Source organism: Eschrichtius robustus, chromosome 1 (assembly GCF_028021215.1).
Source record: "Eschrichtius robustus isolate mEscRob2 chromosome 1, mEscRob2.pri, whole genome shotgun sequence".
Lineage (NCBI taxonomy): Eukaryota > Metazoa > Chordata > Mammalia > Artiodactyla > Eschrichtiidae > Eschrichtius > Eschrichtius robustus.
The window spans coordinates 45,596,259-45,620,769 of NC_090824.1; the positions used below are offsets into that span (position 1 = coordinate 45,596,259).

At 38.5% G+C, this 24,511-nt stretch overlaps 1 protein-coding gene and 1 pseudogene across 1 annotated transcript in view; one reads left to right on the forward strand and one right to left on the reverse strand.

The window, feature by feature from the left end:
• The first annotated feature begins 226 nt into the window (after positions 1-226).
• The window catches only part of DLGAP5 (DLG associated protein 5), a 42,377-nt gene continuing 18,092 nt past the window's right edge, over positions 227-24,511 (forward strand). Inside the window, exons 1-12 of the mRNA XM_068545195.1 lie at positions 227-344; positions 3,108-3,346; positions 5,982-6,175; positions 9,882-9,944; positions 11,409-11,493; positions 11,567-11,686; positions 15,375-15,445; positions 17,235-17,509; positions 18,263-18,387; positions 18,780-18,906; positions 21,405-21,490; positions 22,258-22,418. Of these exons, the coding sequence (XP_068401296.1) occupies positions 3,109-3,346; positions 5,982-6,175; positions 9,882-9,944; positions 11,409-11,493; positions 11,567-11,686; positions 15,375-15,445; positions 17,235-17,509; positions 18,263-18,387; positions 18,780-18,906; positions 21,405-21,490; positions 22,258-22,418 (1,545 nt within the window). The 5' untranslated portion in view covers positions 227-344; position 3,108. The remainder of the gene's footprint in view (positions 345-3,107; positions 3,347-5,981; positions 6,176-9,881; positions 9,945-11,408; positions 11,494-11,566; positions 11,687-15,374; positions 15,446-17,234; positions 17,510-18,262; positions 18,388-18,779; positions 18,907-21,404; positions 21,491-22,257; positions 22,419-24,511) is intronic.
• Positions 2,691-2,956, reverse strand: LOC137752080 (large ribosomal subunit protein eL43-like; annotated as a pseudogene).

Here is a 24,511-nt window from a genome sequence, read left to right on the forward strand (position 1 = left end):
CCTCGCCAGCCACGGCCCTCCCACCGCTCCGCCCCTCATCAATATCGCATCGCAGACCCGCCCATTGATTCCGCTCACAGCCACCCTTTGAACAGGGTTCACCTTTCAATCAATTCAAATATGGCAAGGAGCGAACCAATCGCAAGCCTCGTAGGAGGGAAGAGGCGGGTACCTTTACCGGAAGTGTTGCTTAAAATACCTCCAATCAGAAGTTCGGTGAGGGAAGTTTGAATTTTGCCGAGTCTCGTAGGCGTTCCTTCTTCGGAGGCGGCGGTGGTCTTCCAGGCCCAGAGGGTTCCTTTACTTTTAGTTTGGTTGAGGTTTCACGCTAGGAGCTGCCTCAGGTATGTGGATGCTGGGGAGCTGGGGGAGGGCGCTGGTCCGCTTCCTTCTCGAAGGTCTAGAGGGGTCTGGGGACCGGCGGCTGCGAGCTGTACGCCGCTCAGGGGAGGCTCCTCTTAGGACCGTGTTACCTGTCCTTCCCGAAGCTGATGACGCAGTCCTTCGGAAGAGTAAATATTTGTTGCCATGATCTGTGTAGCAGCATCATTTCACCACCGGGGCGTTATTGGCTTTTGGCCCCAACATTATTCCAGTGGCTCTTTCCAGGTTCTATGACAACTAAAAACGCCTGGGTTGACAACCTTGGCAAGCAAAACTAAGGCGTTCTAGACTTTCAAGCTGGAAGAAACTCCAGTCAGCCAAAGAAGAGAACTTAGATGTGTGTGAAGAGCCAGGCTGCCTGGCTTGGGATTCCAGCTCCACTACCTTTTAGCTGTGCAAATGTGGGCAGTTAATTTACCTCATCTGTATAACGGCAGTTATACTAAATTACCTTTTAGGGTTTAGGTGATAATTAAATATGCCTTCGGTGTTCGTTCTCTCTCTCTCTTTGCCGTGTGTAGTTCTATGCTGTATTTTTAAACATCTAATACGTAATTTTAATTTTTCTTTAATATTTGCGAGAAGTGGCAAATCACATAGTAGAGGAGAGTTCTTGATAAAAAAAGCACAGTCCTTTGTCACTTCCCCGGGGCCCTTAAAGGAGAATGTTATTAGCATCCAGGTCAGATGAATTCTCTTTTTTTTTTTTTTTTAAACTTTGTTCTCATAGAATTTTTTTTTTAATTAATTAATTTATTTATTTTTGGCTGTGTCGGGTCTTCGTTTCTGTGCGAGGGCTTTCTCTAGTTGCGGCGAGCGGGGGCCACTCTTCATCGCGGTGGGCGGGCCTCTCACTGTCGCGGCCTCTCCCGTTGCGGAGCAGGGGCTCCAGACGCGCAGGCTCAGTAGCTGTGGCGCACGGGCTTCGTTGCTCCGCGGCACGTGGGATCCTCCCAGACCAGGGCTCTAACCCGTGTCCCCTGCACTGGCAGGCAGACTCTCAACCACTGCGCCACCAGGGAAGCTCCCCAATTCTCATGTTTTTATACTCTGTTGATTGCCTAAAATCATATAACATTTTAATTTGTTGCATTTCTTGTGCAGTTTTTTTATCTGCATTTTTCTAGTGGACTGTCTTCCTGTGGTTGAAGGTATAGTGTGCTTATATCTTTTTTTTTTAAAATAGATCTTTATTGGAGTATAATTGCTTAACAATACTGTGTTAGTTTCTGTTGCACAGCAAAGCGAATCAGCCATATGCATACATATATCCCCATATCCCCTCCCTCTTGAGCCTCCCTCCCACCCTCCCTATCCCACTCCTCTAGGTGGTCACAAAGCACTGAGCTGATCTCCCTGTGCTATGCTGCTGCTTTCCACTAGCTATCTATTTTGCATTTGGTAGTGTATATATGTCGATGCTACTCTCACTTCGCCCCAGCTTCCCCCTCCCACCCCATGTCCTCAAGTCCATTCTCTATGTCTACCTCTTTATTCCTGCCCTAACTTCCTAATGGCAGACCTCCGTCCTTTTTTTTTTTCCCCCTTCTCTTTTAAGCTGGCAAGACTTTTCCCTGGAGAATCAGTCCTCTTTCTCCAGTTTGGCTTGGTTGTTCTCCATACCAGCTGAATGGGAGATGCCTTTAGACTTTCCACTTTCCTTTATTCTTTTCCTCAGTTGGATCCACGGTTTCTTGGAACTCATGACGTTGTCTTTCTTGTTCTCCCAAGGATCTTTCTAAGAAAAGAGTATATGCCAAGTACACTGTATGATTTCTTACATGGCCAAAAAGAATTTTATTCTGCTCTCACCAGGGCAAACTGATATGATTATCCTTTTGCATCACCATGGTACTTCTGAAAACCCTTCTTTTTCTCAGTCTCGTATATCTAACTGCCTATTTATCATTCCTACCTTCCTAATAGGCATCTTGTGTGTTTTGTTTGTTTTGTTTTTTGGCTTGAGAAAAAATGCCAGCCTGCCTGCATTCATCACCAGGGGAAAGTTAAGGAAACTAGTCTGTATACTATATCCCTATTTTCACCTTTACTTCCTATTCTATTTTGCAGTGTTCTCTATGGTAAGCCTAGACCCTCTTATTTATATTCTGGACTTTAGCTTCCTGGGCTTCACTTCATCTGTCAAGCAAGTTCCTGTTCAGAACCCCAAAATAGGTTGTAGTGTTTTATCTTTTGATAACCTCCTTCGCACTCTTCAGTCACATATTTATTCTATTTTGTATTTTTTTTTGTTACGTAAATTAACCCATTTATTATAGGCTAGCAATGTTTCAAATGGTGGCCTGCTACTGGTCCTTCAGTTCCTTCAGTCTTCTGGTGACTTTACTGTGACGGCAGAAGTGGTGTTGTAGGTCCAGGCACCATCATCACCGTTTTCATGTAGGAAATGCCAAATGCCCACAGCTTGTCTCTTCATCTTGGTTTTGTCACAGGAGCAAGTGTGCTAGGCGTGCTGGCTGATTTCAATTTTCTTCACCATTTTCCTGAGGGAGGCACCATAATGGGTTCCGTATTTACCCACGATTCTGACCTTCTTGGTGTGTTTAGCCATGTTGCCACAACCTAGGTCTGAGCCCAGAGAGCTGTATTTTAATATTTTTATTTCAGAAGACTCTGGGGTAGGAGGTGAACTGGAATCCTAACTTTTTAAATAATCAAATGAAATTTCATGTAAGTTGGTCTTTCTCTCTTTTTCCTGATAGGATGGCTTCATCACATTTTGCCAATCGACACAGAAAGGAATTAAGTACCGACATGATTAGAACTAAAATTGCTCATAGGAAATCACTGTCTCAGAAAGAAAACAGACATAAGGAATATGAACGAAATAGACACTTTGGTTTGAAAGATGTCAACGTTCCAACCTTGGAAGGTAGATTTCTTCTTGAATTAGATGAGACATCTCATGAGCTTGTTCCAGAAAAGGCCAATGTCAAGACAAGTAAGTAAAAGTCTATTGTAATTTCAAGTGTTTGAAGAGTGAATAAAAGTTGGTTTAATACCTGAGGTTAAAAAAAACCCCGACCGGAATAATGGAGTTTTGAAATGCCATTCTAAATAACTTGGTGTTTTCTACAACTAAATCTGTCTATTTCAAGTAAAGGCTGTGTTGGGAATTCCCTGATGGTCCAGTAGTTAGGACTCCACACTTCCACTGCCAGGGGCCCAGGTTTGATCCCTGGTCGGGGAACTAAGATCCTGCAGGCTGCCTGGCATGCCCCCCTCCCCCCCCCCCCAAAAAAAAAGCACTCAAGTAAAGGCTGTGAACGTCCTAGCTAGGCTAAAGCCATTCACCTATGGAGTATTATAACACTTTTTACCTATATGGCCTTACAGGAATCCTAAAGTTCTTTCTTCTGGAGCTTGGATAAGATAAATATTGACAAGATAAATTGATAAGGGACATAAAAATAGAATTGATTGAAGTATCCATGAAGTAAGGATACTTTGCCAATGGGAACACTTCTTAGAGGGAAGAGCGAAGGATTCATCCCTGTAGTTTGCCCAAAAGGATTTGGGGTAATTAGTAGGGAAAGAACCAACCAGAAAGGAGAATGATCTCAGCAAGAGATAAAAATAATAAAAATGAATGTCTTAGAAGGCAAGGGATGCTATAGAAAAGAAGGAAGAGGGGCTTCCCTGGTGGCGCAGTGGTTGAGAATCTGCCTGCTAATGCAGGGGACGCGGGTTCAAGCCCTGGTCTGGGAAGATCCCACATGCCGCGGAGCAATTAGTCCCGTGAGCCACAATTACTGAGCCTGCGCGTCTGGAGCCTGTGCTCCGTAACAAGAGAGGCCGCAATAGTGAGATGCCCGCGCACCGTGATGAAGAGTGGCCCCCGCTTGCCACAACTGGAGAAAGTCCTCGCAGAGAAACGAAGACCCAACACAGCCAAAAATAAATAAATTAAAAATAAAAAAAAATAAAAAAAAAAAAAGAAGGAAGAGAACTGGGAAATGACGTGCATTTAATCAGAAGGACTTATTGGACTCCTATTTAGTTGTGTTTATATAGCAGGCACTAGGAGCTAGATTGCAGTGAAATAAAGCAAGGATAAATTGTGAAGAAATGGCAGAAAGATGAAGTCTTAGAAGTTTTATAGAGAAAGAAATGAGATGTCAAGTTGTTTTACATGTTCACTACTTCAGTTTTATCATTTTTCCAGAACCAGTGTAATGTGTGACGCGTACAAGACACTCAACATATTCAGCTTAATTGCTTCTGTAAAAGGGGAGGTTGGGCTAAACTATTTCTTCCAGATTTGTCATTTTTGTGATTCTAAAGAAAAGTGAGAGAAAGGAATTGGATTAAAGTGTCGTAGGGTACTTTTTTGTTTTTGAGATGAAGTGATCAGTTTTTGTTTGAAGGTCAAAGGAAGTGGGTTGGTGGTTGAGGGGGATAGAGTAAAGAATAACATCTCTTAGGAGTTCAGAGAAAATGAACACTGGGTCGTAGGATTATATAGGATGGCCTTTGAAGGAAGAACTAGACATTTTCTGTCTGAGAAGAGATGACATTACCTTCTGAGTTGTCTCCTTGCCTCTACTCGTACCCTCTCAAATACTTCTTTCCTCGACCAAAATCTTTCAAACAAAATTTAACCTTGTCAGTATGCTATTAGAATATCTTTTATTCCTCATTTGCGAAGGCCTGGAGGTTGGAGTGGGTCTGGTGTGTTCCAGAGAAAGCAAGTAGGTAAGCATGGCTAGAGAAGGCAAATAGGTTAGCTCCCATAGAGCCCTGAGGGCCATCATTATAAGGACACTGGCTTTTTTTTGGCTACGCCGGGTCTTAGTCGCGGCATGCGGTTTATTTAGTTGCGGCACGCGGGCTTCTTAGTTGCGGCACATGGGCTTCTCTAGTTGTGGTGCACAGGCTGAGTTGCGGTATGTGGGATCTTAGTTCCACGACCAGGGATTGAACCCGGGCCCCCTGCATTGGGAGTCTTAACCACTGGACCACCGGAGAAGTCCCTGTTTTGATTATTGTAAAGGATCTGCTTCTAAGGTGACTCATTCACATTACCAGCAAGATGATGCTGGCTTTTGGCAGGAGGCCTTAGTTCTTTGTCATGTGGACATCTCCATGGGGCTGCTTGAGTCTCCTTAAAGTTCCACGTGGCCACTGGCTTCCCCCTAGAGCAAGTGATCCAAGAGAGAGCAGGGCAAAAGCTGCGATGTCTTTAATGACCTAGCTGTGGGAGTCATTCTGTATCATTTCCACAGTACTTTCCTGGTTACACAGGTCAGCCCTATTCAGTATGGGAGGGGATGACACAAGGCATGTCTACCAGGAGGTGAGAATCGCTGGAGGTCAGCTTGGAGACTATCATAGAAGCTAATTAATTTAAAAGTGAAGTAATACATGCCTAGTACTAGTAAACAGTTATATATTTGAACAAATGAAGGTGAAAGAAATAGGAATTTTAAGATAGGGGTGGAAATAACTTGAAGTGCTAAGGAATTAACAAGAAGTTACTAAAAGCATTTCTTAGCAACAGTTGAAGTTAGAAGTTAAGATGTTTGCCTTTTTATCTGAAATGTTTTATATATTGTTTTTTTCTTTTTCCTACTTAGAGTCAGTGAAAACTATTCTAGGTGATCAACGAAAACAAATGCTCCAAAAATACAAAGAAGAAAAGCAGCTTCAAAAATTGAAAGAGCAGAGAGAGAAAGCTAAACGAGGAGTATTTAAAGTGGGTCTTTATAGACCTGATATTCCTTGCTTTCTTTTCTCAAACCAGAGTACTATGAAAGCTGAGCCAAAAAAGGTAAGTTTAGTATCCTAACTTGATATAGAGGAATAGTTCCTTTTAACTGGAATTTTCTTTAGGAGATTAGATGACTAAAATAACCATTTCCCCTGAGTCCCTTTATTCATTTAATTAGTTGGTAGGAGGTGGGAATGACATAATAGTAACTCAGAAGATGAAAACAGGGTCTCTTGATGTAGCTATATTTAGGTTGAGATTGGATAAAACTAGGAAAGCTGGTAGAGCCAGGCTGAACAGTGAATGCTATACCAAAGTATTTGGCATTTATCCTCTAGGATATGGAGAGTCAAGGGAGGTTTATAAACGAGGTTGTACCATTATCAAAGTAATACTCAGGGAAGATTAGCCTGGACTTGAGGATTATAGTCTAGAAAGGGAAGCATTTATAGATAGGAAGACCAGTTGTGAGTCTATATTGTGAATATTCTCTATAGAATAGGTGAGATGAGATAAGTGGACTGAGCCATTGGTTTAAAAAGAAGAAATAGGTTTAAGACATCATTTTTCTGGAGATATAATTGACATATTAGTTTCAGGTGTACAACATAATGATTCATTATTTGTATACATTACAAGATGATCACCACGATTAGTCTAGTTACCATCCATCACCACACATAGTTACAAAACTTTTTTTCTTGTGATGAGAACATTTCAGATATACTCTCTTAGCAACTTTCAAATATACAATACAGTATTATTAACTGTAGTCACCATACTGTATATTACATTCCCAGGACTTACTTATTTTAAACCTGGAAGTTTGTACTTTTTGACCACCTTCACCCATTTCACCTACCCTGCACCTCACTCAAGTGATGGACACTTGAGTTGTTTATAAGTCTTGGCTATTGTAAATAATGCTGCAATGTACATGGGGATACATATATCTTTTTGAGTTAGTGTTTTCATTTCCTTTGGATAAATACTCAGAATTGGAAATGCTGGATCATATGGTAGTTCTAAATTTAATTGTTTGAGGATCTTCCATACTGTTTTCCATAGTGCCTGCACCAATTTACATTCCTACCAACAGTGCTCAGGGGTTCCCTTTTCTCCATATCCCCACCAACACTTATTATTTCTTGTCTTTTTGATAATAGCCATTCTAACAGGTGTCATGTAAGACATCTTAAGAGATAAATTTGATAGGACTGGTGACCAAGTAGATGGTGAGGGGTGGAGGAAGTTGAAGAGTTAGAGATAAGATGATGATTCTGAAGATAATAGTTTGATCAATAATACAAATTTTACTGTGGCTAAAAGAGATGAGGAAGGCAAGAAAAGCTTATGTGGGTGAATATTAATACCCTTTTTAAAAAAAAATCCTATTTGGACCATCTAGACATCAGGCAGTTGGGAATAAAAATTAGGAAATCAGGATGGGGATCCATGCTAAGATGTGGATTTTGGATATGATATTGGGAGTATGAATGGACACTTAAGCTGTAGGACTAAATGGGACCATTCCAATTAGGATATATAAAATTATGAAAGAGTGAGGTCTAGAGAACACCTTCAGGTGGGCAGTGATAGGCTGAAAAGGGCTGGTCAGAGTGGCAGCAGAGCTAAAATGGAGGATAGAAGCTAAAGGAGGGGTGATCTAAAGAGAATGGTTAGTGAATCAGGAAGGATGAAGTTTGAACAGATCAGTTGGATTTGTAAACTTAACTAGTCACTGGTGATTTGCTATTTATTTATTTTATTATTATTTATTTATTTATTTTTGGCTGTGTTGGGTCTTCGTTGCTGTGCGCGGGCTTTCTCTAGTTGCAGCGAGCCGGGGCTACTCTTCGTTGTGGTGCACAGGCTTCTCACTGAGGTGGCTTCTCTTGTTGCGGAGCACGGGCTCTAGGCGCACGAGCTTCAGTAGTTGTGGCACGCAGGCTCAGTTGTTGTGGCTCGCGGGCCCTAGAGCGCAGGCTTAGTAGTTGTGGCACACAGGCTTAGTTGCTCCACGGCATGTGGGATCTTCCTGGACCAGGGCTTGAACCCGTGTCCCCTGCATTGGCAGGCGGATTCTTTTTTTTTTTTTTTTTTTAAAGATTGATTGATTGATTGATTGATTGCTATGTTGGGTCTTCGTTTCTGTGCTAGGGCTTTCTCTAGCTGCGGCAAGTGGGGACCACTCTTCATCGCAGTGCGCGGGCCTCTCACTATCGCGGCCTCTCTTGTTGCGGAGCACAGGCTCCAGATGCGCAGGCTCAGCAGTTGTGGTTCACGGGCCCAGTTGCTCCACGGCATGTGGGATCCTCCCAGACCAGGGCTCGAACCCGTGTCCCCTGCATTAGCAGACAGATTCTCAACCACTGCGCCACCAGGGAAGCCCCCGGCAGGCGGATTCTTAACCACTGCGCCACCAGGGAAGTCCCTGATTTGCTATTTAAAGATATGTATAAAAGATCTCATTGACTGTATACTCATTCCTGATTTAAATAAGAATTGAATAATATAAAGGCCCAAGATATTGCTTGTTTTTCTAGGCTTCATGAATCTCAATGATTCATTTGACAGATCTTGGATTTATTTACTCTGTATGATCTTAGGACACTGTAGAAGAGACCATAATTAATAAACTGTAGTTCAAGGTGGAAAGATACAGATAAATATGTTCTGTATATTAGAGGAAGGATAGATCGTTTATATTTGGAGGAACATCAAAGAAGACCTCTTGGAAGGGATTAGATTTAAGCTGTCTTTTTAGGAATATGTAGATACCAATCATTGGTCTACACTGTAAACAACTATTTTAAAATATCTTAAAAATATATGTAGGAGGAACAAAAGACACATCGTTATGGGGTTTTTTTTATTTGTTTAATTTTGGCTGCGTTGGGTCTTCGTTGCTGCATGTGGGCTTCTCTAGTTGTGGCGCACGGGCATAGTTGCACCGTGGCGTGTGGGATCTTAGTTCCCCGACCATGGATCAAATCCATGTCCCCTGCATTGGAAGGTGGATTCTTAACCACTGGACCACTGGGGAAGTCCCTGATTATGTTTCTTAAGAAATTTTACAGAGTTGATAAATACCTTATAATTTTTTAATTGGTCTTTCTCATGGTAAATTTTTTTCACATTTTGTGATTAGGTCTCCATTTTCTTACTGACAATGGACAGGTGTATAATCATGAGATTTGAAGGCAAATTGTCAAAACTAGGGAAGTAAGCTGTACAGTATCTTTTCATAAACAGAAAACAAAAGATCCTAATACTCTAGTTTGTCCATCTACCCCCTTTCAAATATGTCTAGCTAATCATATTAATGAGGATCCTAATACTTGGAAAATATGCTTTGAAATTTCTTCTCTCTCCTCATTGAGAAATATGGGTAAGTTTTGAAGTTTTAACTTAAACATAATTTAAATCAAGCCAGAACCAGAAAAAACAATAATTTAGGAAATTCTCTGGCAGTCCAGGGGTTAGGACTTAGTGCTTTCACTGCCAGAGGCCCGAGTTCAATCCCTGGTTGGGGAACTAAGATCCCGCAAGCTGCACGGCACGGCCAAAAAAATTAAAATTTAAATTAAAAAAGAAAAAAGAAAAAACAATTAATTTAAGTTAGCAAGTATCTTTTTGCCATAAATGATTAAGGATAAAATTTAACTTTAAAGTGGGAACTTTATTTCATAATGAGACATGGAAGTAAATTTTGCCAGTTTATTTATTTATTTTTTTAACTTTATCTTCTTTTGACTGTTTTAAGGCTGTTCCATCTTCTGTACGGATTACAAGGTCAAAGGCCAAAGACCAAATGGAGCTGACAAAGGTATAGTTGATAGTTAGTAGGTCATTGTTACTAAAATGACAAATTGTACTTTTTTTCCTCAGAGTAAGTAAATTTATTTTTAATCTAATACCATCTTCAAGCATAGTGATTATTTTACTAGAGTCAATAGTACTACCAAAATCACTGTTTTGGTATGGTGACAGAGCAGATTTGGCTAGATGCTAAGGAAATAGTCACTTAAAATATTCTTTGCCCAGACATCCCTTATGAGATCTATACTAAACTCTGTGCCACACTCTTTTTATGTTTGTTTGTTTACCGGGCTTCTATTATGCATCCCATGTCACCATGAAGTGCAGATAGGAATATAAAGCATACAGGGTGAGTGTTATAAACTTATGGGCCTTCAAAACACGGTTATGGATAAACTTATTAGGAGGATTACTAAAATAAAGTCAAGTGGGCCAAGAGGGAAATAGTATGCCTCTTTGTCAGGTGAGGAAGCTAAGTTTCATGTATTCAATGAATTTGAGTCACTACCATGTTCCTCTAGGCTCTAGAATATAACAGTGAGCAAAACAAACAAAATTCCCTGTTTTCAAGGAGCTTACATGAGAGATAGTACTAAAAAAAGAACTATATAGTGTGTCAGATGGTCAAAAGTATTAAGTATTTTGGGGGAGATGAAAAAAAAAAAATAAGAAGGGAGGTGGGGAGTTTTGAAGTAGGTGTAGGGTGGAATTTTGATCAGGCCTCACTGAGATGATGGCATTTTATTTTATTTTATTTTTTATAAATTTATTTATTTATTTATTTTTGACTGCGTTGGGTCTTCATTGCTGTGTGTGGGCTTTTCTCTAGTTGCGGCAAGTAGGGGCTACTCTTTGTTGCAGTGCGCAGGCTTCTTATTGTGGTGGCTTCTCTTGTTGCAGAGCACGGGCTCTAGGCATGTGGGCTTCAGTAGTTGCAGTGCGTGGGCTCAGTAGTTGTGGTGCACGGGCTTAGTTGCTCCGTGGCATGTGGGATCTTCCCAGACCAAGGCTCAAACCCGTGTCCCCTGCATTGGCAGGCAGATTCTTAACCACTGCGCCACCAGGGAAGTCCCCAGATGGTGGCATTTTAAATGAAGTCTTTAAGGAAGTAGAAGAGTGAACTGTGGGAAAGAGCTTTCTTCCAGGAGAAGAATTTTCTAGACAAAATTCAAAGGTCTTGAATTGAAAACATGCCTGGTATGTTTAAGGAGTCTCAGAAGATTATAGTCAGTTATTTTTTAATAGCTTAGGTTATTAGCATTTTCTAAATTCTAGGATTCTGAAAAAGCATGTAAGGAAATGTATATAAAGGAAAAATTGTTTCTTCATCTCATTTTATCTGGGGTAGTGGGTTTTTTGCTGAGTCATTTACAATATCAGGTTTCAGATGAGGGGTCAATTTACACATTAAAAATGTGGTGGTTTGATTCATTATGCAATTAAATCACATAGTACCTAATCTTTTGAATAGATTGATAATGGGAGTGATGTTCGAACAATCCGACCTGGTCAAAGACAAGCTTCTGAAAAGAAAGTGTTGGACAAAGAGAAAAAAGGTAAGTCCTGATGTTGCCACAACAATAATTTAAAATTACCACAAACATTTGATTTTATTATTTGTTCCCACAGCTACACAACCTGTAATGCCGCCAGTGAGAATGACTCGATCGGCTACTCAAGCAGCAAAGCAGATTGCCAGAACAGTCCCGCCTACTACAGCAAGAAAGCCAGTGACAAGGGCTACTAATGGTAAGAACATTTCTTGATCAGTGACTGAGCTAGGATGTTTTGGCACTTGAGGTTCTTTGTGTTCAATTTTTTAAAATAAATTAATTAATTAATTAATATTTGGCTGCATTGGGTCTTCGTTGCTGCGCGCGGGCTTTCTCTAGTTGTGGCCAGCAGGGGCTACTCTTCTCTGTGGTGCACGGGCTTCTCATTGCATTGGCTTCTCTTGTTGTGGAGCATGGGATCTAGGCGCACGGGCTTCAGTAGTTGTGACACGCAGGCTCAGTAGTTGTGGCTCTTGGGCTCTAGAGCACAGGCTCAGTAGTTGTGGCGCATGGGCTTAGTTGCTCCGTGGCATGTGGGATCTTCCCGGATCAGGGGTCAAACCCGTGTCCCCTGCATTGGCAGGTGGATTCTTAACTACTGCACCACCAGGCAAGCCCCTGTGTTCAATTTTTAAAATCATCATGTACTTCTTTGGGTAGGAGAGGAGGAAATGGAGATTCTAATTCCCGAAGATAGGTTTTGTGCCCCGATATCCCGTTAGCACACAGTGGGTGCTCAAATGTTGAAGTACTGAATTGGTGTAAGCAGTGCTTCAAAGTGAAAAATTAATGGCCCCAGTAAGTTACAGTCCATCCATTTGCTGGAATACAATGTAACCATTTAAGAACAATGTATGAAAGAACACTTAATGACACGGTTAATCATATTAAGTGGGCAAAGAAAATCAAACTCAAACTCTGAAGAGTATGATTGAAATTCTAAAATATGTATGTGAATGTGAACATAGGAAAAAACTGGGAAAACGTACTCTGAAGTGTCAATAGTGATTACCACTGAGTAGTGTAATTTTGAGTAAAATTTTTGATTGTTGTTGTTTTTGTGCTTTTTAAAATTTTTTCTAATTTTCTATAATAAATACATATTTGATATTCAGAGGCAAAAGGTAAAATACCTTAACACTTTTGTTTTGTTTTGAAAACAGATGGCCTAAACTTGGCAGGAAATTTCATCTATTTTTTTCCTATTTTATAATGTGACTTTTAATCATAAAATTCTTTAAGGCATACATTCCTATTGCCTTTTTTCCTTTCCCAAATTACCTAGTACTTTTAATGCAGCATTTTTTTTTCTATATTTAAAATACTGACTTTATTTATGAAATAAGCATTCTGGTTCTGACTTTATTTTACATAGTAAGTGAATTGAAAATCTTACATTCTCTACTATAACAAAACAAAACAAAACCAAACCTCAATATCAACTACTTTAGAGAGAGAGAGAGAAATAAAGAGAGTAAGAGAGAGAGGGACTGTGTGTGTGTGTGTGTGTGTGTGTGTGTGTGTGTGTGTGTGTGTGTGGTGTGTGTAAGAAAGCACATAATGACTTTTTCCCTTTGGATTATTTTTCCCAAGGACAGAGGATGGTAAGCAGGTGGAGAGGGAGAGAGGGAGAGAGAGAGACAGGGAGATGAGAGAGAGATTAAACTCAGCAGAATATCACGCCCATCTTTTTTGTTTGTTTGTTTGTTTTGTTTTTTAGGATTAGCATGTTTCACATTGGGTGTATTTTAAGAACTTCAAATAGATAAGCAGCAAGGATCTATTGTACAGCACAGGGAAATATAGCCATTCTTTTGTAATAAATTTTTTTTTTTTTTAGTTATTTCTGAGATATACATTTTAAAGTAATAACTAGAATTATGACTTATAACATTATAGCAGAACATATAAGATTTTTAGAAATTTCATGTAATGTCTGAAACATTTATATTAACATATTTCCATACAAATAACCCAATGAAAGTTTAGTATTAGTTGTTTTGTTTGTTTTTTTATACTTCAGGTTCTTATTAGTCATCAGTTTTATACACATCAGTGTATACATGTCAATCCCAATCGCCCAATTCAGCACACCACCATCCCCACCCCACTGCAGTTTTCCCCCCTTGGTGTCCATATGTCTGTTCTCTACATCTGTGTCTCAACTTCTGCCCTGCAAACCGGCTCATCTGTACCGTTCCACAACATGCGTTAATATACGATATTTGTTTTTCTCTTTCTGACTTACTTCACTCTGTATGACAGTCTCTAGATCCATCCACGTCTCAACAAATGACTCAATTTCGTTCCTTTTTATGGCTGAGTAATATTCCATTGTATATATGTACCACAACTTCTTTATCCATTCGTCTGTTGATGGGCATTTAGGTTGCTTCCATGACCTGGCTATTGTAAATAGTGCTGCAATGAACATTGGGGTGCATGTGTCTTTTTGAATTATGGTTTTCTCTGGGTATACGCCCAGTAGTGGGATTGCTGGATCATATGGTAAATCTATTTTTAGTTTTTTAAGGAACCTCCATATTGTTCTCCATAGTGGCTGTATCAATTTACATTCCCACCAACAGTGCAAGAGGGTTCACTTTTCTCCACACCCTCTCCAGCATCTGTTGTTTGTAGATTTTCTGATGATGCCCATTCTAACTGGTGTGAGGTGATACCTCATTGTAGTTTTGATTTGCATTTCTCTAATAATTAGTGATGTTGAGCATCTTTTCATGTGCTTCGTGGCCATCTGTATGTCTTCTTTGGAGAAATGTTTATTTAGGACTTCTGCCCATTTTTGGATTGGGTTGTTTGTTTCTTTAACATTGAGCTGAATGAGCTGTTTATATATTTTGGAGATTAATCCTTTGTCCGTTGATTCATTTGCAAATATTTTCTCCCATTCTGAGGGTTGTCTTTTCGTCTTGTTTATGGTTTCCTTTGCTGTGCAAAAGCTTTGAAGTTTCATTAGGTCCCATTTGTTTATTTTTGTTTTTATTTCCATTACTCTAGGAGGTGGATCAAAAAAGATCTTGCTGTGATTTATGTCAAAGAGTGTTCTTCCTATGTTTTCCTCTAAGAGTTTTATAGTGTCCGGTCTTAACATTTAGGTCTCGAATCCATTTTGAGTTTATTTTTGTGTATGGTGTGAGGGAGTGTTCTAATTTCATTCTTTTACATGTAGCTGTCCAGTTTTCCCAGCACCACTTATTGAGGAGACTGTCTTTTCTCCATTGTATATCTTTGCCTCCTTTGTCGTAGATTAGTTGACCATAGGTGTGTGGGTTTATCTCTGGGCTTTCTATCTTGTTCCATTGATCTATGTTTCTGTTTTTGTGCCAGTACCATACTGTCTTGATTACTGTAGCTTTGTAGTATAGTCTGAAGTCAGGGAGTCTGATTCCTCCAGCTCTATTTTTTTCCCTCAAGACTGCTTTGGCTATTCGGAGTCTTTTGTGTCTCCATACAAATTTTAAGATGATTTGTTCTAGTTCTGTAAAAAATGCCATTGGTAATTTGATAGGGATTGCATTGAATCTGTAGATTGCTTTGGGTAGTATAGTCATTTTCACAATATTGATTCTTCCAATCCAAGAACATGGTATATCTCTCCATCTGTTGGTATCATCTTTAATTTCTTTCATGAGTGTCTTATAGTTTTCTGCATACAGGTCTTTTGTCTCCCTAGGTAGGTTTATTCCTAGGTATTTTATTCTTTTTGTTGCAGTGGTAAATGGGAGTGTTTCCATAATTTCTCTTTCAGATTTTTCATCATTAGTGTATAAGAATGCAAGAGATTTCTGTGCATTAATTTTGTATCCTTAATGCAGCATTTTTTATCTAGTCTAAATGGATGGCTTATTTCACTTTTATTTTAGATAATGAAGCAGAAACAGAGGCACCAAATCAAGGAAGACCTGCCAAAAAGATAGAAACAAAACCTGACAAGGTAGAGTATAAACATCTGTTTATTTCTAGGTACTTTGAAAATCTCACTGCTACTTTCATAAATTGAAATTAAGCATATAGAACTGCTTCAAGAAGTTAACTTACACGTGTGTTAAAATCTCTTGAACCATAAAGAAACATCAGGAGGATTTACTGTTGTTTTTCAGGTGTCTTATCCTCAGAGTTTCATAGGTAGAGAAAGCATAATTTGATTAACAGGAAATAGAGGAAAGTGATAAAAACACAACTGACAGAAACCTTCATGTGGGAACTAGCTAAGAGATAGGATGGAGTAGGGTGAAATGCATTGACTTTGGATTCAGTTAGGCCTGAGTTTGAATATTGTCTCTGCTTCCAATTAGCTATATAACCTTGGACAACTTAGGGATTTGTTTTCCCATCTCCAACCTGTAATAGCTACATAGAGTAGTTTTAAGAATTAAATAACCTAACATTTCTGATAGCATCTACCATAGTACATGGTAGAGTCTTCAAAAAAGAACCACAATTTTGAGGCCCCAATGCCTTGTTTTATAACCCATGCTACAGTTCCTTAACCTTAAAAAAAAGTTAGGGACTTCCCTGGTGGCGCAGTGGTTAAGAATCTGCCTGCCACTGCAGGGGGACATGGGTTCGAGCCCTGGTCCGGGAAGATCCCACATGCCGCGGAGCAACTAAGCCTGTGTGCCACAACTACTGAAGCCCATGTGCCTAGAGCCCATGCTTCGCAACAAGAGAAGCCACTGCAATGAGAAGCCCACGCACCGCAACGAAGAGTAGCCCCCGCTCGCTGCAACTAGAGAAAGACTGTGTGCAGCAACGAGCACCCAACGCAGCCAAAAATAAATAAATAAATAAATTAAAAAAAAAAAAGAGTTATGCCAAAGTATAAGAAATGTGGCTAGATTCTTAACTAAAAATTAAAAATCAGAAATGTAAAAACCTCTAAAAATTATGTTTATATGGGTGGGTGAAATCGCTGAAGGTGGTCAAAAGTTACAAACTTCCAATTACAAAGTAAGTCCTGGGGATGTAATATAAAACATAGTGACTATGGTTAATAATCCTGTGTTGTATATTTGAAAGTTGCTAAGAGGGTAGGTCATAAAAGTTCTCATCACAAGAAAAAACAATTGTAACTTTATGTAGTGACAGATGTTCATTAGACTCATCATCTAGATCATTTTGCACTATATACAAATATCAAATCATTATGTTGCACACCTGAAACTAATATAATGTTATATGTCAGTTATATCTCAGTTTTAAAAAAAACAAATAATTAAATTGACAGAGAAAATAAGCTTCACATTTTATATGGTTAATCTCACTGTGTCACACTGAAAAATATTTTTCTCATATGATAAATTTATTTATAATCAAGGTTATTTTAAAAGAGGATTTGGTCCTTGGCAATAGTAGTCATCCAATAAACATTGGATTTCTGATTCTCAACCATTGTAATTATCAACATAATTTAAATAAAAAGGTAGGTATTTGTTAGGTGGGTAATTTTTCCAACTTAGTTTTCATATATTTAATTTTAATACTTAAAACCTATTATTTAGTCCTTTTAATGAGGATTGGTTCTGTCTCTCTCTGGATCATGACAGTGGTTTAGTTAGCTGGCTACTGATTCCATATTTACATTTAATTGTATTTATTTTTTTCTCTTAAATTATGCACAAGGGACACATATCTCAGCTTTCATATTTTCAGGCCTGTAAAAATTGGTTTGAATATATCCCCAGAAGAGAAATTCTTACTCCATTCTGTTTCCTCCCATCTAGGCCATTTCTTTTAAAGTTGATAGTGAAGAAAGTACTTTGGATTCACAAACCAGTACAACAATTGGAATGGATCCAGATGGAGTCTTATCAAAAATGGAAAATTTATCTAAGACAAATAGTGCAAAAATGAAGGGGAAGAATTCCTTTGCACCTAAAGATTTTATGTTTCAGCCACTAGATGGTCTGAAGACCTATCAAGTAACACCTATGACTCCCAGAAGTGCCAGTGCTTTCTTGACACCCAGTTATACCTGGACCCCTTTAAACACAGAAGTGTAAGAATTTAATGTTAATAATGAATTCCTTGCCAAGATGGTTAACAAATGCCTTTCTTAGATTTGTCCTGTGCTTTTTAAAAGTTATTATTTAGTTAGTAAATTATATTAATTATAAATCATGAAAATTTGGTCTTTTAAAAAATTCTTCAGAAGCCTACAGTAATGTGTTTGACAGTTTTGATATTTCCTATACATTGTTTTTATCATTATTTTCATGGTACACTTTGTGTTTTTTTGCTTTTTATAAGTGACTTTATTATAATACTTAGAAATAAATGTTTAGAAGGAAGAAATTTCTATAATACTGTAGTTCAGACATGGTTTGGGGTTTTTTTGTTTGTTTTTTTGCCGAGTATTACTTTAGAAAAACTACTTCTAAAGCCAAAGATAATTAACTTGCAAAGTGGGGGGAAAATCAGTTGGAATCTTTAAGAGAAACAGCAAGGTTGTTTTGCGAAGACTGGCTGGTGGCAAATTTACTGGAAACTGCTCAGCAGCATCCAAGACTATGAGTGCTTATGTTCCATGAAGAGATCTTCACAGTCTTTGGATCTCATTATAATTAGTAAAGATAGACATTCCCACTATAGGTGTTTAAATTTTTTCCCCTTCAGAAAGACACATTAAAAAAAAATAGAAACATATTTCTATTTAATCCCAGGTTTTTAAAAAGTAACATCATTTTGAAATCCTTCAATTGGATATATGAGGCTCATGTTTCATAAAGTATTTTTTTGCTATTGTTTTTAGTGATAAGACTGAAGCAACAAAAGAAATCTTGGCACAAAAATGTAAAACTTTCTCTGCCAAGACAGTACATCAAGATTCAAGTAAATTACAATGTCCTTTGGGTTCTCTAACAGTTTGGAATAAAGGTATTGTATTTTAGTTAATTTTTTACTTGATTTTGTGGATTGTGATTTATCAGACATTTGTTTAGAGCCCTTTTCAACATATAGTTCAGGGATGTGATCTCAGGGTCAGGAGAGATGGGAAAACATGGGGAAAGATATCTGGAGAGAGAAAGAGTTGGAATAAGGAATACAGACTGAGAAGATGGGGGGAAATAAATGTAAATTTGAGGAGATGAATATAAGGAGACACTTTAGAGGATTTGTGGTGAATGAAATCATTGAGTGAGAAATAAAATTTTAAAATTCAACATTGAAAAAAATTAAAGGATTTAAAAAAAATTTGTCTTGTGGGGGATGTCATTTTATGAGTTGCTGCTTTGAAATTTATATGTAATATTTTCTTTAATCTATAGAACATGTTTTAAATAAAAATGAAACTACTAATAAAAATTCAGATGGCCTTTCAATAAAAGAAGTCCCATCACTTGAAGTAAATGAAGATCAGATATCTCAGCCACAACATGATGTGCCATATTTCAGGTTTGTCCATTTGTTCCTAGTGTAAGAATTTTGTATCAATGTCTAGACATTTAAAACCAAAATTATACTATTTTTAACCTGAATATAATAGATGAGTTGGGGGAAATTGAATTTTGGTGATTTTCATTTATCTTTTAAATTTTAATGATTTTTTTTCAATAACTAGTACATTCATGTGGTTCCTAGTTAAAAAGGTAGAAAAAGGTACAAGTGAGAAGTCTTTTTCCCAACTCTGCCTCCCAGGGGATAGTTCGAACCTTCCACGGAGGCAAGTGTTACTCATTTCTTGTGAATATTTCCAGAGGTAGATAATGCATATGTAAACTAACATAAACATATATATATATTTTTTTAATATAAACAATAGCATACTATTTTGTTTCATTTAATGTTAAATGTAGTAGACATTCCGTTTTAGTACTTAAAGAGCTTTGTGTGTGTGTGTGTGTGTGTTCTTTAATGGCCACATAGTATCCAATAATATGGATGTACCATAATTTACTTAATAGGTCTCTGTTGGTGGTTATTTACATTGGGTTCAGTCTCTTACTATTACAATCAAGGCTGCCAACAACAAACTTGTATATGTTTCAATTCTCTCATGTACAAATATATAAGGACCTCAATTTACATTCCCCCCAGCAAGGTATGGGAGTTCCTATTTTCTCATACCTTTTTTTTTTCCCCCACAAAGAACTAAATTAAAGTTTATTTTATAAAAGAAGGATAATGGGAGATGGTAGGAGGCTCTTTGGCCCACCAAATTATGAGATAGGATTATGTTCCTCTAACTGTGAATTGAAAATTAACATCCTGTTTGGGGAACTTCAACATGTCACCTAAATGCCTTGGAAGCATATCAGAGGCCTGCATTTCGAGAAAGGCCTTAACATTCCACATCACACAGAAAATGATTACATTCTGTTATCTTTGAGTGAATATAGCAAGAAAATTCCCATACGTTTTCCAATACAATGTTAACAATTTTTGAGCTTTACCAATCAAAACAGATAAAAAATATTATCTTTCTCTAGTTTATTTTATTTATTTATTTTTTATTTCTATTTTTTTTTTTTTTGGCTGCACTGCATGGCATATGAGATCTTAGTTCCCCTACCGGGGATCGAACCTGTGCCCCCTACAGTGAAAGCTCGGAGTCCTAACCACTGGACCGCCAGGGAATTCCCCTTACTCTAGTTCTAATATCCATTCTTTCTGTTATGAATGAGTATCTTTTTATATTTTTGGGAACCACTTCAATTGTTTTTAGAGCATTACGTTTTAGAATTATAAGGTCTTTCAGAGATTAGCTAATCCACTGTGTTGTTCAACTGAGACATTGAGATGATAAACAATTTATCCAACTAAATAATGTCAGATCTAAGCCAGGTCTCTTTCTCATTAATTAAGCTGTTCTCTGTTGCCACTGGACACAGGCAGCTAAATTATTCTTCTAAGAAAAACTGTCCTCAGTTTTCCTGCTCGGATGTTTTTGTAAAGAAACATTAAATTTACCTTAAGCCAGGGTTTCTTTTTTTTTTAATAAATTTATTTATTTTATTTTATTTTTCAAATGTATTTTTGGCTGGGTTGGGTCTTCGTTGCTGTGCACGGGCTTTCTCTAGCTGTGGCGAGCAGGGGCTACTCTTCGTTGCGGTGTGTGGGCTCCTCATTGCGGTGGCTTCTCTTGTGGAGCACGGGCTCTGGGCGTGCAGGCTTCAGTAGTTGTGGCATGCAGGCTCAGTAGTTGTGGCTCACGGGCTCTAGAGCACAGGCTCAGTAGTTGTGGGGCGTGGGCTTAGTTGCTCCGTGGCAGTGGGATCTTCCCGGACCAGGGCTCGAACCCGTGTGCCCTGCATTGGCAGGCAGATTCTTAACCACTGCGCCACCAGGGAAGCCTGAGCCAGGGTTTCTTAACCTTGGCACTACTGACATTTTAGACTGGATAATTCTTGTTGTGGGGTCTGTCCCCTGCATTGCAGGATGTTTTGTAGCATCCCTGGCCAGTAGCACTCCTCCAGTTCGTGACAATCAAAAATGCTTCTAGATATTGCCAAATACTCCCTGGTAGGAAAAATTCACCCAGTTGAAAACCACTGCCTTTGGACAAGCAAAGCCTAATAGAATCTGTAAGGCCCTATCTCTGTAATTTGAGACTTACAGTAATTTGAGACTTAACTGTTTTTAGCTTCATCTTACTCTTGGCAATTGAATTCGTCTTAGTTCCATGGAAAATAACAGAACTAAGGAATAACTGATTCTTTCTGCTTAGCCACTGAAAAATAAGAACAGAAAAGACTAGAAATATTAGCTTGAAAAATGGGCTCTTGGCATTAACCATCCAGTTAAGTTTTAGGTGTGGAAGGATGGACATACATAGAATATCAAATTGTATTTATGGATTTTAACATATCACATTTCATAAAATAATTAAGCATCAGCTCTGGGAAGTTAACGTTGTATAATTGTCATAGTGCTAATGTATGTCATCATTTTAGAAATATTCTCCAGTCAGAAACTGAGAAGTTAACTTCACACTGCCTTGAGTGGGACAGGAAGCTTGAATTGGACATTCCAGATGACGGTGAGGGAACGTTTGTATTTTTTTATGTCTTACCTTTATTTATTTTAATATGGTTACATTTATTTGAAACACAAAAATCCAGTGTTGTCCAACTTTATAATTTTATTGTTATTCAAAATAGCAAGAATTTTTCATATCTCATATATGTTCACTAATATCTCTGTGCTAAAATGGTACCTGACTTAAAAGATATAAGTAGTTAGAATATTGACTATGATTCCTGAGAGTTAGACATTTGCCTATTTTATTATTAGATTTTTTTTACTGTGACTTTATGAATGACAGCTATAGCTAGTATTGCTTAATTATACAAAAATATTTTCTGAACAAAAATTACTTACATCAATATGAAATCAAATCAAAATGAATCAAGTTTTCTGAAAAGTTCCAACCTTACCTATTCAGGAAAGCTATTTAGAAAAAAGTCATTTGTGTGCTGCCACATCAGTCCTTAGATACTGATGTGCAGTGAGTTGTTTGACGTTGAATTCTTATAAAATACAAGGAGAGGTAGAATGCTCTTTACTGTGTAGCAATATGTATGAGAATGTATATTGCTAATTTTTAGCAGGAATTGAAGCAGATAGTAAATGCTCAATATTTGTATGACAGAGTTTTGTAGTAGATATTTTTTGTTTTGCTTTAAAGTAAGAATTTGATTCTGTAGCTGTAGGATATTTGGAATGAGGTCATCTTATCAGCTGGTTGGCTTGCAATAAAGGTCCTGTCTTGTCCTTTAACTTTTAAAAACCTCATATTTCTTTTAGCTAAAGATCTTATTCGCACAGCAGTTGGTCAAACAAGACTCCTTATGAGAGAAAGGTTCAAACAGTTTGAAGGACTGGTGGACAATTGTGAATATAAACGAGGTGAAAAGGAAACTACCTGTACAGATCTGGATGGATTTTGGGATATGCTTAGTTTTCAGGTATGTGGTCAAGTATTTTGAATATGTTAACTTTGAGTCTGTTTTTTTTGTTTTTTGTTTTTTTGGTTTTTTTGAAAATGAGGTAACAGTAGTATAAAAGGGTTAGTATTAGCTACTTATGTGCCTGTAATATTATTTATGTATTTCTTTATTTATTTGTGGCTGCGTTGGGTCTTCGTTGCTGAGTGTGGGCTTTCTCTAGTTGTGGCGAGCGGTGGGGGGGGCTTCTCGTTGCGGAGCATGGGCTCTAGGTGTGTGGGCTTCAGTAGTTGTGGCATGCGGGCTTCAGTAGTTGTGGCATGCGGGCTTCAGTAGTTGTGGCACGTGGGCACCAGTAGTTGTGGCTCGTGGGCTCTAGAGCACAGGCTCAGTAGTTGTGGCGCACGGGCTTAGTTTTGTTCTGCAGCATGTGGGATCTTCCCGGACCAGGGCTCGAACTTGTGTCCCCTGCATTGGCAGGCGGATTCTTAACCACTGCGCCACCAGGGAAGTCCTTGTGCCTGTAATATTAAATGAGATATTAGCACCTTTATAAACTGTAAGGTGCTGTCTAAATTTTTTTTATTATTTTATTTATTGATTTATTTATTTGGCTACGTCGGGTCTTCGTTGCAGCACATGGGATCTCTGTTGTGGCATGCGGGGTCTTTTAGTTGTGGCATTTGGGAATCTTTTAGTTGTGGCATGCGGGATCTTTAGTTGCGGCACATGAACTCTTAGTTGCAGCATGTGGGATCTAGTTCCCTGACCAGGGATCAAACCCGGGCCCCCTGCATTGGGAGTGCAGAGTCTTAGCCACCAGGGAAGTCCCAAGTGCTGTCTAAATTTGATGACTGATATCTTCTCCCCCGCTATATTGTCAGTGTGATTTCTATTTGGGTTGGAAACTGAGATTATATTCAACTGTTGAATAATCTGTAATGATTCTATATGTGAGAAGATGAATAAATCTAGTCTTTAGTAGTTCCATTCATCCAGCAGTTACTGAGTTCCTACCATGTGCCAGACATTGTACTAGGAGTTGATAAAATAAGGCACATTCTCTGCCCCAAAGGAGTTTGTAGTTTGATTAGTGAGTTAGACAAAATATATAATTCCAATCTAATGTAAAAAAGTGCTATGAGAGAGGGGATCACTAGGAAGATCAGTAAAGGCATGGGAGGAGATGATACTTTGTAGCTTTTTGAGCATATTTTAGAAATAAGCATATAAATTACTATTTCAAGAACCTATAGTCAACAACTATTAGACATTTCAAGAAAGCCTTAAACCTAAAAGAAAGAAGCCAAGGCAAAAATAAGAAGAAAGGTATTTGGATGGAGGAAGTAGAGCAATCTAGGAAGTATAGTATCCAAATAATAGGAATTCCAGAAAAAGAGTACTGAAAAAATAGAAAATCATCAATGAAATGGTTTAAAAATTTTCCCCAGTACTGCAGGACATGAGTTCCACATTGAAGGAGCCCACTGAGTGCCTAGCACTGTGAATCAAGAGTAGACCCACACCAACGTATGCCATTAAGTATAACTGTACAACTCTTGGGATGAAGAGAAAACTGTAGAAGCTTCCAGAGAGAAAACAAGTTTCATACAAAGGGTCAAGGATCACAATAGCCTTGGATTTCTCAACTGCAACATTTAAAGCTGGGAGAACAATGCCCTCAAACTTCTGAGGGAAATAGCTTCCAAACTGGAGCTCTGTAGCCAACCAATCAAGTGTGAGGGTGGAAGGGCATTTCCCAAACACACACAGTCTCAGATTTTACCTCCCAAGCACTCTTTCTCAGCAAGCTAAGTGAGAAAGTACCTCACAAAAATGAGGGAGTAAGCCAAGAATGGAGGAGGAGGTGGGTTGGATCCCCAGCAAGGGGCCAAGAGAACTGAGACCGAGGGGAGACAAGAATGTGTGAAGCACGCTTAGGAAGCAGCACTTCCTGATCAGCACAGGGGGACGAGGGGCTCTACCAGACCTGTCCCTGGAAAGCTGAATTGAGTAAAATGCCTGATTTGTTTTTTCTTAAGAGGATATTTAATGCATTCTTTTTCTTTTCTTTTTTTAAAATTCATTTTATTTATTTATTTATTTTTGACTGT